Consider the following 15,528-nt stretch of genomic DNA (forward strand, 5'->3'; position numbering starts at 1 on the left):
GTGACACTGATCTCTGCTCCATGTGATCGGGAGAAGAGATCGGCGACATGTCACACACAGCCGTGCCCCTCCCCCACAGTTAGAAACACTCCCCAGGACACACTTAACCCCTACACTGCCAACTAGTGGTTAACCCCTTCACTGCCAGTGTAATTTACACAGGAAGCAATGCATTTGTATAGCACTGATTTCTGTATAAATGACAATGGTCCCAAATAATGTGTCAAAAATGTCCGATGTGTCCGCCATAATGTCGCAGTCACGATAAAAAAAAAAAAAAAAAAAAAAAGCAGATTGCTGCCATTACTAGTAAAAAAAAAAGCCATAAAACTATCCCCTATTTTGTAAACGCTATAACTTTTGTGCAAACCAATCAATAATCGCTTATTGCGATTTTTTTTTTAATCAAAAATATCTAGAAGAATACGTATCGGAGGAAAAAAAATGTGTTTTTTTTATATATTTTTGGGGGATATTTATTATAACAAAATGTAAAAAAAATGTTTTTTTCAAAATTGTCGCTCTTTTTTTGTTTATAGCGCAAAAAATAAAAACCGCAGAGGTGATCAAATACCACCAACAGAAAGCTCTATTTGTGGAGGAAAAAAAAAAAAAGGATGTAAATTTTGTTTGGGAGTCACGTCGCACGACTGCACAATTGTCAGTTAAAGCGACGCAGTGCCGAATCGCAAAAAGTGCTCCGGTCAGGAAGGGGGGGGGGGGGTTAAATTCTTCAGGCGGCTGAAGTGGTTAAAAAGCAGCGGTGTTCTGTCAGATTAGCAAACCTGTGAGATGAGCGGGCTCGCCGCTGCTTTTAAAATTCAACATCTACCGTATATACTCGAGTATAGGCCGACCCGAATATAAGCCGAGGCCCCCAATTTACCCCCAAAAAACTGGAAAACTTATTGACTCGTGTATAAGCCGAGGGTGAGACATGGCTGTCCATCCCTGTGTGTCCGTCCATCCCTGTGTGTGTGTCCGTCCATCCATCCCTGTGTGTGTGTCCATCCATCCATCCATCCCTGTGTGTGTGTCCGTCCATCCATCCCTGTGTGTGTATCCATCCATCCATCCATCCCTGTGTGTGTGTGTGTGTGTGTGTGTGTGTGTGTGTGTGTGTGTGTGTGTGTGTGTGTGTGTGTGTGTATTCATCCATCCATCCATCCCTGTGTGTGTGTGTGTGTGTGTGTGTGTGTGTGTGTATCCATCCATCCATCCATCCCTGTGTGTGTGTGTGTGTGTGTGTGTGTGTGTGTGTGTATCCATCCATCCATCCATCCATCCCTGTGTGTGTGTGTGTGTGTGTGTGTGTGTGTGTGTGTGTGTGTCCGTGCAGCCTTGTGTGTGTGTCCAGCCTACCTGTGTCCCAAGCCTCCGTCCCGAGCCGCCGTCGTCCCGAGCCTCCTCCGTCCCGTGCCGTGCCTCCTCCGTCCCGTGCCTCCTCCGTCCCGTGCCGTGCCTCCTCCGTCCCGTGCCGTGCCTCCTCCGTCCCGTGCCGTGCCTCCTCCGTCCCGTGCCTCCTCCGTCCCGTGCCGTGCCGATGGATCGCCGCTCTTCTCGGCGGCCATTCTACAATTCAAAATTCCGCCTCCGCCTGTGATAGGCGGAACACTCAATTTCCCAGCAGCCTGTGTTCCGCCTATCACGGACATCCTCTCATACTCGTCCGTAGTATGAGAATGAGCGGATGTCCGTGATAGGCGGAACACTGACTGCTGGGAAATTCAGTGTTCCGCCTATCACAGGCGGAGGCGGAGAAGGAGGCGCGGCTTTTGAATTTTAATGTCCGCCGTCTGTCTGCTCGATACGCTGATCGAGCAGTCAGACAGCGGTGACTCGAGTATAAGCCGAGGGGGCACTTTCAGCCTCAAAAAAGAGGCTGAAAATCTCGGCTTATACTCGAGTATATACGGTAACCAGTCAGACGGAGTTCTAAGTACTGCACTTCACTATATAAACGCACTTTACTGTTAAAAAAAAGTGTAAAATGCAAAACGCCGGTGGGTGTAACAAGATGTCCGCTTTTCCCCCCTTCTCAGTGTATCCGTACTATGGAGGAGTGCTGGGTGTAGCAAGATGGCGGTGACGGAACGTCACTTCCGTTACACATTTTGACGGGTCGTCAAATCTGACGAAACAAATGGCAGTAAAATATCATGGGAGGCCGGACTTACTCATGGTACGGCACGTTCTGTAGACCCTGCAGCACAGCTGTCATTTTAGTTTGGTCTTTTCTGACTTTCCCCTACAGGAGACAAATGGAAATGCACGTTAATCCAGAAGAAGAAGAAGAAAACAAAGACATTCTGGTTCGGTAAGATTCAAATTCTAATAATTATCGGTATATTTTATGATTTAACCCTTTCGCTGTCAGATATTTTTGCTTCCTTTTTCTCCCCCCCTTTTTTATGCATGTTTAATAAAACCCCTGCAGCTTCCCAGAGAGATCAGAAGCGACGGAAACCATCCGATCCCCGGGATGGATGGGCAGGCCATCTTGCCCTTGGAGGACTGGAATGACGTCAAAACGTCACTTCCGCCCCCCCAGCCTTAACCACTTCCCACCCGGCCAATGCATATATACGCCGGGTGGGAGCCGTCTACTCCTGATAGGACGTTCAGGAACGTCCTTCAGGAGTAGCGGGATCGCGCGCGCCCGCGCAGCGGCGCGATCCCGATGTGCTCGTGTCACCCGGACACGGCACATCTCAGATCGGCAGGAGGGCTCTGTGATTGGCCCTCCTGATCACATGACGGCCGTGTCCAATCACGGCCGTCATGTGATGTAAACAAACAGCCGGTTGCTAGGCAATCGGCTCTCCTCTCCTCACACGGAAGTCACCGCTGAGGAGAGGAGAGCAGAACGCTGCAGCCGGCTGATGATCAGTGAGTATGAGCTGTTTTTTTACAGCTTTTTACTCACTGATCATCAGTCTAGTGTCAACACACAACACACCACACAGTACAAACACAGTCCCCACATATGTCCCCAAAACACACATGTCCCCAAATAATAAAAACACATGTCCCTAATAATAAAAACATGTCCCCCACATATGTCCCACTAAAATCACATGTCCCAATGATTATCTGCACACATATGTACATGATCATTTGCGTACATATGTCCGTGATCACACAAACCAATTATTATACACTTAACGGAATTTTTTTTACCAAAAACATTTTGGCTTAAATTTATGACAAAATTTGATTTTATTGGATTTCTTTTCAAATAGAAAAAAGAAAATATTGTTTTTTTTCCAAATTTCCGCTATTTTTGCGCTTATATCGCAAAAAAAAAAAAAAACGGAGTCGTGAATAAATAACACCAAAATAAAGCTCTATTTGTGCGAACAAAATGATAACAATTTCATTTGGGTACAGTGTAGCATGACCGCGCAATTGTCACTGAAAGCGCTAGAGCGCTGAAAGCTGAAAATTGGGCTGGGAAGGAAGGGGGTGAAAGTGCCCTGTATTGAAGTGGTTAAAGAGCCCATTTTTTCTTCTTTTTTGTGTAACAAAAACAATTAAAAAAAAAAAAAGTATTTTTTATTTTTATTGCTTTTAACCACTTCAGCCCCGGACCCTTTTGCTGGTCAAAGACCAGACCACTTTTTGCGATTCGGCACTGCGTCGCTTTAACTGACAATTGCGCGGTCGTGCGACGTGGCTCCCAAACAAAATTGACGTCCTTTTTTTCCCACAAATAGAGCTTTCTTTTGGTGGTATTTGATCACCTCTGCAGTTTTTATTTTTTGCGCTATAAACAAAAATAGAGCGACAATTTTGAAAAAAAAAAAACGCATTATTTTTCACTTTTTGTTATAATAAATATCCCCCAAAAATATATAAAAAAACATTTTTCCCTCAGTTTAGGCCGATACGTATTCTTCTACATATTTTTGGTAAAAAAATAAAATAAGCGATTATTGATTGGTTTGCGCAAAAGTTATAGTGTTTACAAAATAGGGGATAGTTTTATGGCATTTTTATTATTTATTTTTTTACTAGTAATGGCGGCGATCAGCGATTTTTATTGTGACTGCGACATTGTGGCGGACACATGGGACATTTTTGACACATTTTTGGGACCATTGTCATTTATACAGCAATCACTGCTATACAAATGCATTGATTCCTGTGTAAACGACACTGGCAGGGAAGGGGTTAACCAGTGGGTGGCAGTGTAGGGGTTAAGTGTTCCTAGGGGTGTGTTACTAACTGTGGGGGGGTTGGGCTTTAATTTAGTGAACACTGATCTCTGCTCCAATCACATGGAGCAGAGATCAGCGTCACTAGTTGCTAGGCAGAACGGGGAGATGCTGTTTACAACGGCATCTCCTCGTTCAGCCGCCCCGTGAGACGATCGCGGGTATCCCCGCGGCGATCGAGTCTGCGGGTCCCGCGACCGGACTCACGGGGGTCCCGACCAGCACGCGAGCGCGCCGCCGGGCGGCAAATTTAAAGGGACGTACAGGTACGCCCATTTGCCTGCTCGTGCCATTATGCCGACGTACATCGGCGTGCGCCGGTTGGGAACCGGTTGAAGTGTAAATATGAAATCTGAAGTCTTTTTGAACCCAGATCTCACATTAACCACTTGCTTACTGGGCACTTAAACACCCTTCCTGCCCAGACCAATTTTCAGCTTTTGGTGCTCTCACATTTTGAATGACAATTACTCAGTCATGCAACACTGTACCCAAATGAATTTTTTGTCCTTTTTTTCCCACAAATAGAGCTTTCTTTTGGTGGTATTTGATCACCTCTGGGGTTTTTATTTTTTGTGCTATAAATGAAAAAAGACCGAAAATTTTGAAAAAAAAACACATATTTCTTTGTTTCTGTAACAGAATTATGCAAATTATTAATTTTTCTTCATAAATTTTGGCCACAATTTATACTGCTACATATCTTTGGTAAAAATAACCCAAATTAGTGCATATTATTTGGTCTTTGTGAAAGTTAGAGAGTCTACAAGCTGTGGTGCGAATCGCACAAAATTGATCACATCTGATGTACTGGTGGCCGATCTCACTTCTTGTGACCCGAACAAGTCAGGAAAGTACAAATACCCCCCAAATGACCCCTTTTTGGAAAGTAGACATTCCAAGGTATTTAGTAAGAGGCATGGTGAGGTTTTTGATGTTGTCATTTTTTTCCCACAATTCTTTGCAAAATGAAGATTTTCCATTTTTTTTATTTTTTTTCCACAAAATTGTCATTGTAATAGGTTATTTCTCTCACATGGCATGTGTATACCACAAATGACACCCCCAAAAAAAATTCTGCTACTCCTCCTGAGTATTACAATACCACATGTGTGGGACTTTTTCACAGCCTGGCCACATAGAGGCCCAACATGCAGGGAGTGCCATCATGTGTTCTAGGAGCATAAATTACACATCCTAACTTGTTGACTATTTATTACACTTTTGAAAGCCCTGGAGCACCAGGACAATGACACGTGACACTGATGACAGATGGCACTGATACGTGGCACTGATGACACTGATACGTGGCACTGATGACAGATGGCACTAATACGTGGCACCGATGACGCGTGACACTGATGACAGATGGCACTGATAAGTGTCATTGATGAAACGTGACACTGACAACAGATGGCACTGATACGTGGCACTGATGACAGATGGCACTATGTGGCACTGATGACAGATGGCACTATGTGGCACTGACAACAGGTGGCACTGGGGACATATAGCACTAACAGGTGGCACTGGGGACAGATAGCACTGGGGCAGGATGGCACTTTTTTTTTTTACACTTACGGCGCTGCAGCCGTTCATCTCTCCCCTCTCACACGCTGTCTGTGTGAGGAGGGAGAGCGGCGCTGAGAGATGATCTCATATGTTTACATATGAGATCATCTCACATTAGACACGCTGATCGCGCTGTAAACGGCCGCTGTGATTGGCCGTTTACAGCGATCTGTGTTTGCCTGTCTCCGGGAGACATGGCAAACACAGAACTTCCCCGATGCACGCCCGCGGCGGCACGCATTGCGGAAGTAAACAACAGGACGTCCAGGGACGGCCACCCTGCTCTACGGCCATCATTCGGCTATAGGGCGGGCGCGAGGTGGTTAAAGAGGACCTGTCGTGCTTATTTCTATTACAATATTCCAGTTTTTTGGTAGAATGTGAAATATGACTAATAGATAGATACCTAGCATGTCTTGCTTTAAAACCCAAGTATGCTTGTGGAATGGCGACAAACTACATCGCCATAGGCGGCACTTTAAAAGCCTTTACAGGTGTCATTCCCCCCCACAAATAGAACTTTTTGGTGGTTATTGATCACCCCTGCGGTGATCATGTTTTGTGCGCTATATGTATTCTGCTACATATTTTTGGTATAAAAATATCCCAATAAGCAGGACTGCGATATTGTGGCAGCCAATCGGACATGAACTGACATTTTGTAGGGACCAGTGACACTAATACAGTGGAACCTTGGATTATGAGCATAATCTGTTCCAGGAGAATGCTTGCAATCCAAAGCATTTTCATATCAAAGCGAGTTTCCCCATAGAATTCAATGGAAACAAAGATAATTTGTTCCACATTGACTTCTATTGCATGCAATACCGCATGTGGCCAGAGGTGGGGGCGCCGGAGAGAGACACGGAAATACTCAGGAGACCGCTCGGATGCACTCGGAAACAGAGTATTTCCGAAACAGCTCAGAGTGTCCCTGCCCCCCCCCCCCCCCCCGGCCAAATGCGGTACTGCACACTGCAGAGGCTTGAATCCTGCTCGTTTTGCAAGACACTCGCAAACCGAGACAGGATTTTAAAAAATGCTCATTCAGCTGTGTAATAAGACAAGTCCCCCCAATAACATTGCAACAAGGTTTAGACAGTCACCCTCAGTACGTTCTCTCCCAGGTAGAGGTGCGGCTCCAGCAGACGTCCCATACTCTGGAAAGCGATGCCGCTCTGATCCCAGCAGAACCTGCCGAGCTGGAAAACAGAATCATTTCTGGTTAATAAAAAGGAAAACTCCAGTAAGTGACAGAGCTGAGAAAAACAAGTATATAGCGTGCCCCCTCAACATGTGGGTGCACCTCCCCCCAGGCATCTTGGTTGGTATGGTTCGGAGGAGGGGTTGCATCCACATGTCAACGAGGACAAGGGCCTCTACCCCACAACCCTGGCCCAGTCATCGTAAAATTGGAAGCACCCCCTTCAACAAGAGGGCCCCTAGATGCACCCCCCCAGGTTAACGATTATGGGGTGCCCCTACTCATTCACTAAAACATGACTGGTGTGAATAAAGACAGCAGACAGATGTTGACAAGTCCTTTATTAACCACTTGCCGACCTCGCTATAGCCAAATGGCGGCTACAGCGCAACTGGCTAGTTCTGGGATCGCGCACCTCGCCCCCCCCCCCCCCCTACCACACTGAGGGGCGCGGGCAGCGCGCTCTGTGAAAGCAGTGTCCGGAGGACGCTGCTGATCACAGATTGAGGTAAAGAGCCAATCAGCGGCTCTTTACCACGTGATCAGCTGTGTCCAATCACAGCTGATCACAAATGTAAACAGAAGCTAGTTATCGGCATTCCTTTCCTCATCAGTGCCCACCAGTGCTGCCTCATCAGTGCAGCCTAATCAGCGCCCATCAGCGCAGCCTATCAGCCCCCATCAGCGCCGCCTAATCAGCCCCCCATCAGCGCCACCTAATCAGCCCCCCCATCAGCGTCGCCTAATCAGCCCACCCATCAGCCCCCCCATCAGCGTCGCCTAATCAATCCCCCCCATCAGCGCCGCCTAATCAGCCCCCCCATCAGCGCCGCCTAATCAGCCCCCCCATCAGCGCCGCCTAATCAGCCCCCCCCATCAGCGCCGCCTAATCAGCCCCCCCCCCATCAGCGCCGCCTAATCAGCCCCCCCCATCAGCGCCGCCTAATCAGCCCCCCCCCCATCAGCGCCGCCTAATCAGCCCCCCCCCATCAGCGCCGCCTAATCAGCCCCCCATCAGCGCCGCCTAATCAGCCCCCCCCATCAGCGCCGCCTAATCAGCCCCCCCATCAGCGCCGCCTAATCAGCCCCCCCCATCAGCGCCGCCTAATCAGCCCCCCATCAGCGCCACCTAATCAGCCCCCCCATCAGCGTCGCCTAATCAGCCCACCCATCAGCCCCCCCATCAGCGTCGCCTAATCAATCCCCCCCATCAGCGCCGCCTAATCAGCCCCCCCATCAGCGCCGCCTAATCAGCCCCCCCATCAGCGCCGCCTAATCAGCCCCCCCCATCAGCGCCGCCTAATCAGCCCCCCCCCCATCAGCGCCGCCTAATCAGCCCCCCCCATCAGCGCCGCCTAATCAGCCCCCCCCATCAGCGCCGCCTAATCAGCCCCCCCCCATCAGCGCCGCCTAATCAGCCCCCCCATCAGCGCCGCCTAATCAGCCCCCCCATCAGCGCCGCCTAATCAGCCCCCCCATCAGCGCCGCCTAATCAGCCCCCCCCCATCAGCGCCGCCTAATCAGCCCCCCCCATCAGCGCCGCCTAATCAGCCCCCCCATCAGTGCCGCCTAATCAGCCCCCCCATCAGCGCCGCCTAATCAGCCCCCCCATCAGCGCCGCCTAATCAGCCCCCCCCATCAGTGCCGCCTAATCAGCCCCCCCATCAGCGCCGCCTAATCAGCCCCCCCATCAGCGCCGCCTAATCAGCCCCCCATCAGCGCCGCCTAATCAGCCCCCATCAGCGCAGCCTAATCAGCGCCGCATATCACCGCCCATCAGCGCCGCATATCACCGCCCATCAGCGCCACATATCAGACCCCCAGATCTCTCCATAAAGAGTACCTGTCACTGCCTATTGCTGTCGCAAGGGATATTTATGGTTAAAGGGAAATGGTTGGAGGCTGTAAAAATGTAGCTCAGCTGTGCATTTTTACTGCTCCAAAAAACACAAGTGTACAGTAGCATCTCACAGTGCCTTGTGATCTTTAGGCCTCATGCACACATTTTTTTACTGCTTCCAAGCACCTCTTCCTGTTATCCTATGTGTCTATGCACACATAGAATTTTTTAATTTTTTGTGGCAGGGGTGTTTACAAGCAGGAAAAAAAAAAGAAAAACATGGCCAGTGCATCCAGGAGCAGCAGTTTTTTTGACCAAAAAAATGCTTGACAAATGCAAATGCTCCTAAACGCATGTTATCATTAGGCACGTTTACTGCTTGAGCGATAATTCATTTCATTGACCAGAATAACTTATTATTTTGGCCAATCAAATGAATGCCCAAGTGTTTTATGCCTGTAAACGCTTAGGCACTTTTACAAGCGTCAGGCATTTTTTCTGGCAAGAGACTGCTGCCAAGAGGAGGATCGTTTTTAAAGCATCCTGTGTGCATGAGGCCTTATATAGCATTAGGATAATCATTCACACTGCACAGTAGGTGCTCTATGGCACTTTCAAAGTGTGTCACATGTTGTTCGGTGCTGACTTTGCTATGGCTGTAGAGACAGTGGTACAATCTGTAACACACAGTACAGCCATAAAGTAACAAAGTCAGCACACAACAGCAGGTGACACACTCTGACAGAGCCATAGAGCACCTCCTGTGCCAATGATTATCCTATGCTGAGAATCATAAGGCACTGTGAGGATGTGGATGATTCTATTACAATGGGTGTTGTAACACCTCTAATCACCATGTGCAGATGGTGATGCTGATATCCTCTGCTGCCGCTGCTCGCCTGTGTCGCCTTACTGCTACTTCTCACGCGAAGAGACAGGAAGGAATCACTCCGCGGCGCCAGGGGGAAGGCACTACAGAGGATGCACTGGCCGGGACTTAAGCCAGCACGAGTAGCGGGCAAGGAAGAGGCACTCTTCCGCACCCGAAATACAAGAAATAGTTCCTCCCCTCCTGCCTCGGTGTTTCGCTGGAGGTTTTTTTTTTTTTTAAATGACATATCTGTTCAGGTTGCGGGTCCCTCTGCTGGCCGGGCCCGGTATAGGAGGGCCAGTTGTACTGGCCTATCAGCGGCCCTGAGTGCCGCACATCAGACCCCAGATCTCTCCATAAAGAGTACTTGTCACTGCCTATTGCTGTCGCAAGGGATATTTACATTCACCGGAATAAAAGTGATCTTAAAAAAAATAAAAAAAAAAAAAAAAAATAAAAAATAAAAAAAATAAAAACACAAACAAAATTGAAGGGTGTGCCGAAACTCAGCTCTACCAACACAGAGCACTACAGAGTGAAATGTGCATTATTTTTTTATTTAATTTACAGACTAAAAAAAAAAAAAAAAAAAAAAAAAAAAAAAAAAAAAAAAAATTGGCGGGTGGGCGGAGCACACACTGATGGACTGGATGGTCTGTTGTAGACTGCAGAGGAGAATGGACACATAGTTCCCCCGATGTCATGTGATCAAGGCAGGACTTAGGGGGGTGGGGGCCCCTGGGCTTGAGTCACTTTCTGGCCCTACCTTCTATAGATTACTTTAAATAGAACAAAATGATACATACATAAGCTATGTATTAGAGCTACACAATTCAGGATAAACTTAGAATAAAAATAGAGATCACGATTCTGAACAAACAACGAAACAAAATTACATAATTTATGTTAATTCCTGAAGTCTATTAAAAATGTTAAAGTAATCTCAATTATTTTCATTGTAATTAACTCTTATTTCTCTCACATGGCATGTGTATACCACAAATGACACCCCAAAATACAATCTGCTCCTCCTCCTGAGTATTACGATACCACATGTGTGGGACTTTTTCATTACCTAGCCACTTAGAGAGGCCCAACATGCAGGGAGCGCCAACACGTGTTCTGGGAGCATAAATTACACATCTAACTTCTTGACTACCTATTACACTTTTGAAGGCCCTGGAGCACCAGGACAATGACACGTGACACTGATGGGGCACTGATGACAGATGACACTGATTCGTGGCACTGATGACAGATGGCACTAATACGTGGCGCTGATGGCAGATGGCACTAATACGTGACACATTAAACTAATATGTGGCACTAATATGTGACACTGACACTAATAGGTGGCACTTATGACACGTGACACTGATGACAGATGACACTAATATGTGGCACTAATACGTGACACTGACACTAATAGATGACACATGACACTGATGACAGATGGCACTTATACGTGGCACTGGGGACAGGTGGCACTGTGAGCACTTTATTTCCCCTCCTTTTTTTTTTACCTTGACGCTGCAGCCGTTCGCTCTCCCTCCTCACACTCTGTCTCTGTGTGAGGAGGGAGAGCTGGCGATTAGAGATGATCTCATATGTTTACATATGAGATCATCTACCATTGGCCACTGTGATCGAGTGCTAAATGGCCGCTGTAATTGGCCATTTAGCACAATCTGTGATTGGCTGTATCCAAGGGACACGCATTGGAGGAAGTAAACGAGAGAACGTCCAGGGACGTCCTCCCGGCAATTGGAGTCCACGCTGCAGCCGTCTTTCGGCTATAGTGCGGAAGCCTAGTGTTTAAAACGTAAGAAGATACAGTATTTAAAACGTAAACAGGCGGGGCCCCCTATTGGGCGGGGCCATGGGCTTGAGCCCAGTCAAGCCCAATGGTAAGTCCAGCCCTGCATGTGATAGAATAGGGGGGCGGGGGCTCTGACCTGCTTGCTGAAATTGAGGGACACTCCGGCAATTCTGGGGTTGGTGTTTTCCGCTTTCTTCACCTTTTATGGATCAGGTCAGATTCCCATCACCGGTGAGAAGCCGCAATCTGGAAAATAAAGACACACGGGTCACATGATGTCCGGATCTTAAAGGGTTGTAAAGGCCTTCTATGCCTGAAGGTAAAAAGCCCCCCCCCCCCCCACAATACCTACCTGAGCCCCCCTCTCGATTCAGCAGTGTCCAGGAGAGCCTTGCCTCTTCTGGGACTTGCACTCCTGATTGGCTTTTGGTAGCAGCAGGCACCATTGGCTCCTACTGCTGTCAATCACAGCCAGTGAGCCAATCAGGGAGACACGGGGGGGGGCAAAGCCACAGCTCAGGGTGTCAATAGACACACGCCTGCTCGGGGTGCCCCCTTATCAAGGGGCACTCAGCAGGAGGGAGGAGCCAGGAGCGCCGGTGGGGCTCTGTGCAAAACCATTACACAGAGCAGGCAAGTATGACAAGACTTTATTATCACTTTAAATTACCAAAAAGTGTATAGAGTCTTCAGAATTAATTAGGACCCCTTTTCAACTGCCATACCCCGAGGGGGAAGAACCCCTCCAAGTCCATTACCCCAAGGGAAAGGACCCCCCCCTTCGCACTCCATTTCCTTGAGAGGGAAGGACCCCTTTCAACCAATTCCCCCAATTCTAATACCCAGCTGGAGAGAACCCCTCCAATTCTGTTACCCCCGAGGGGGGAAGGAGCCCCTTTCCAAGTCCATTACCCCCGAGGGGGGAAGAGCCCCTTCCAAGTCCATTACCCCCGAGGGGGAAGGAGCCCCTTCCCAAGTCCATTACCCCCGAGGGGGGAAGGAGCCCCTTCCAAGTCCATTACCCCCGAGGGGGGACGGAGCCCCTTCCAACTCCATTACCCCCGAGGGGGGACGGAGCCCTTCCAACTCCATTACCCCCGAGGGGGGAAGGAGCCCCTTCAACTCCATTACCCCCGAGGGGGGAAGGAGCCCCTTCCAACTCCATTACCCCCGAGGGGGAGGAGCCCCTTCCAACTCCATTACCCCCGAGGGGGGAAGAGCCCCTTCCAACTCCATTACCCGCGAGGGGGGAGGAGCGCCTTCCAACTCCATGACCCCGAGGGGGAAGGACCCCCTTCCAACTACATTACCCCCGGGGGGAAGGATCCTCTTCCAACTACATTACCCCTGGGGGGGGGGGGAAGGACCCCCTTCCAACTACATTACCCTGAGGAGGACCCCCTGCCAACCTATTCCCCCAATTCTAATACCCCAGAGGGAGAGAACCCCCCCCCCCAATTCTATTACCCCAGAGGGAGAGAAGCCTTCCATTCTATTACACCAGAGAAAGAGAACTCCCCAAATCTATTACTCCAGAGGGGAGAGAACCCCTCTACTTCTAGGAGGAGTTGACCTCCCACATTCCCCCATTACCCCGGAGGGATCTTTTGCATATTCAATCTTTCATAATACACTAAAAAGAATTGCCCTTATATTTTATTACCCTGGGGGTGGGGGGGCTGCTGAAGATGTGACCAGGAATGTGACCCCCATACTGCAGGCAGAACACTCACCGGTGTTGGGGCGTAGAAGTGGGACCGGCGTTGGCTCGATGGTCTCCCATCTCTCCGCTCTTCGGGTGTACAGGGGATAAACCGCCTCTGTGGGCCAGACAGACAGACACAGGTCAGTCAGTACATAATCCAGGAATTCTGCATACTCCGTCATCTCCTACTTACCTGCCCGGGGAGATCCCTGACATCTTCCTGAACGCTGCCATATCCTCCCCACCCCAGGGGGTGGGCACAACTCTGGATGATTGCTGGACAATAGGACCTTCATGGTGAAATCCGGGGAAGAGGGCATGCGGTGCTCCATCCACTGTGGATACACAAAGCAGATCGAAGAGTCAGATCGCAGAGACAGGGCGCACAGTCAGATTGCAGAGCCAGGATGCAGAGTCAGATGGCAGAGCCAGGGTGCAGAGTCGATGGCAGAGCCAGGGTGCAGAGTCAGATGGCAGAGCCAGGGTGCAGAGTCAGGGTGCAGAGTCAGATGGCAGAGCCAGGGTGCAGAGCCAGGGTGCAGAGTCGGGTGCAGAGTCAGGGTGCAGAGTCAGGGTGCAGAGCCAGGACGCAGAGTCAGATGGCAGAGCCAGGGTGCAGAGTCAGATGGCAGAGCCAGGGTGCAGAGTCAGGGTGCAGAGTCAGATGTCAGAGTCAGGGTGCAGGAGCCAGGACGCAGAGTCAGATGGCAGAGCCAGTGTGCAGAGCCAGGGCGCAGAGTCAGATGGCAGAGCCAGGGTGCAGAGTCAGGGTGCAGAGTCAGATGTCAGAGTCAGATGTCAGAGTCAGGGTGCAGAGCCAGGACGCAGAGTCAGATGGCAGAGCCAGGACGCAGAGCCAGGTGGCAGAGCCAGGGCGCTGAAAATCATACACGACCATAAAAATGTAAATGGTCAGCAGGGTCCCCATTATTAGGTCTCTATGGGGAGGAGTCATCAGAGATGCTATCAGAGGCATCTAGTGCAGGAAGTGAGGATCCATCATTGGAATCATGGTGGGGGTGGTAAATGATAAATGTGTGCTCTGCTACACCCCCCAACCCAAAGCACCTTGCCCCATGTATTTTTTGGAGGGAGGTAAAGTCATAGTATGTGGGGGGTGTGACACCCTTATTGGCATCATGTTATTTATTTATTTTTGGGGGGGGAGGGGGGTAGTTATAATATATGCAAGAGGAGGCACTGTGTTAAGGGAACTGTGAATGTTGAAGGGGGGTTGATTTTTCAATATTTATTTTTTCGGGGGGGGGGGGGGGTAGCTATAGTATATGCAAAGGGGGAGGGGGGTGTTGTTGGTTAATTTTTTCAGTATTTTTTTTTGGGGGGGTGAAGGGAGCAGCTTTAGTATATGTAAGGGGGGGGGGGGCACCACTTTTATGAGAACTGTAAATGTTGAAGGGGGGGGTTAATTTTGGTATTTTTTTTTTTTTTTGAGGGGCTATAGTATATTCAAGGGGGGGGCACCACATTTATGGGAGCTGTGAGTGTTGGGGGGGGGGTAATTTTTTCAATATTTCTTTTGGTAGGGGGGTTTCAGTAATTTATTTTATTTTTTTTGGGGGGGGGGTAGCTATAGTATATGCAAGGGGAGCACCACCTTTCTGGGAACTGAGAGTGTTGTGGGAGGGGCCTAATTTTTTTCAGTATTTTTGGGGGGATGGGGTAGCTATAGTATATGCAGGGGGTGCACCACTTTTATGAGAACTGTGAGTGTTGGGGTTTCATTTTTCCCTTTTTTTTTTTGGTGGTGGGGTGGGGGGTAGCTATAGTATATGTAAGGAGGGGCACCACTTTTATGGGAACTGTAAATTTTGATGGGGGGTTAATTTTTCAATATTTATTTAGAGGGGGGTAGCAATAGTATATGCTATGCAAGGGGGTACCACATTTATGGGAACTGTGTTTTAGGGGGGGGGGCTAATTTTTTTCAGTATTTTTTTGGGGAGGGGGGTAGCTATAGTATATGCAAGAGGGGGGGGCACCACTTTTATGAGAACTGTAAATGTTGAAGGGGGGGGGGGGGTTAATTTTGGTATTTTTTTTTGTTGAGGGGGCTATAGTATATTCAAGGGGGGCACCACATTCATGGGAACTGTGAGTGTTGGGGGGGGGGGGTATTTTTTTCAATATTTCTTTTGGTAGGGGGGTTTCAGTAATTTTTTTTTTTGGGGGGGGTGTAGCTATAGTATATGTAAGGGGAGCACCACCTTTCTGAGAACTGTGAGTGTTGTGGGAGGGGCCCTAATTTTCAGTATTTTTTTGTTGGGGGGATAAGCTATATA

At 49.0% G+C, this 15,528-nt stretch overlaps 2 protein-coding genes across 3 annotated transcripts in view; one reads left to right on the forward strand and one right to left on the reverse strand.

Annotated features, from left to right (window-relative positions):
- Positions 1–11,769, reverse strand: part of TAF1C (TATA-box binding protein associated factor, RNA polymerase I subunit C) — an 83,834-nt gene extending 72,065 nt beyond the window's left edge. Inside the window, exons 1-3 of the mRNA XM_077451174.1 lie at positions 11,660–11,769; positions 6,896–6,991; positions 2,178–2,248 (exon numbers count right to left, since the gene is read on the reverse strand). Coding sequence (XP_077307300.1) covers positions 2,178–2,248; positions 6,896–6,946 — 122 coding nt within the window. The 5' untranslated portion in view covers positions 6,947–6,991; positions 11,660–11,769. The remainder of the gene's footprint in view (positions 1–2,177; positions 2,249–6,895; positions 6,992–11,659) is intronic.
- The window catches only part of LOC143927198 (uncharacterized), an 81,717-nt gene that overhangs the window by 20,517 nt on the left and 45,672 nt on the right, over positions 1–15,528 (forward strand). For both annotated transcript variants that reach the window (XM_077451175.1, XM_077451176.1), the window contains exon 3: positions 2,255–2,317. In XM_077451175.1, the coding sequence (XP_077307301.1) occupies positions 2,262–2,317 (56 nt within the window). In that variant the 5' untranslated portion in view covers positions 2,255–2,261. The remainder of the gene's footprint in view (positions 1–2,254; positions 2,318–15,528) is intronic.

The sequence above is a fragment of the Lithobates pipiens genome, unplaced genomic scaffold, assembly GCF_037356315.1.
Source record: "Lithobates pipiens isolate NorthernLeopardFrog02 unplaced genomic scaffold, aLitPip1_a1.2 Scaffold_23, whole genome shotgun sequence".
Classification (NCBI taxonomy): domain Eukaryota; kingdom Metazoa; phylum Chordata; class Amphibia; order Anura; family Ranidae; genus Lithobates; species Lithobates pipiens.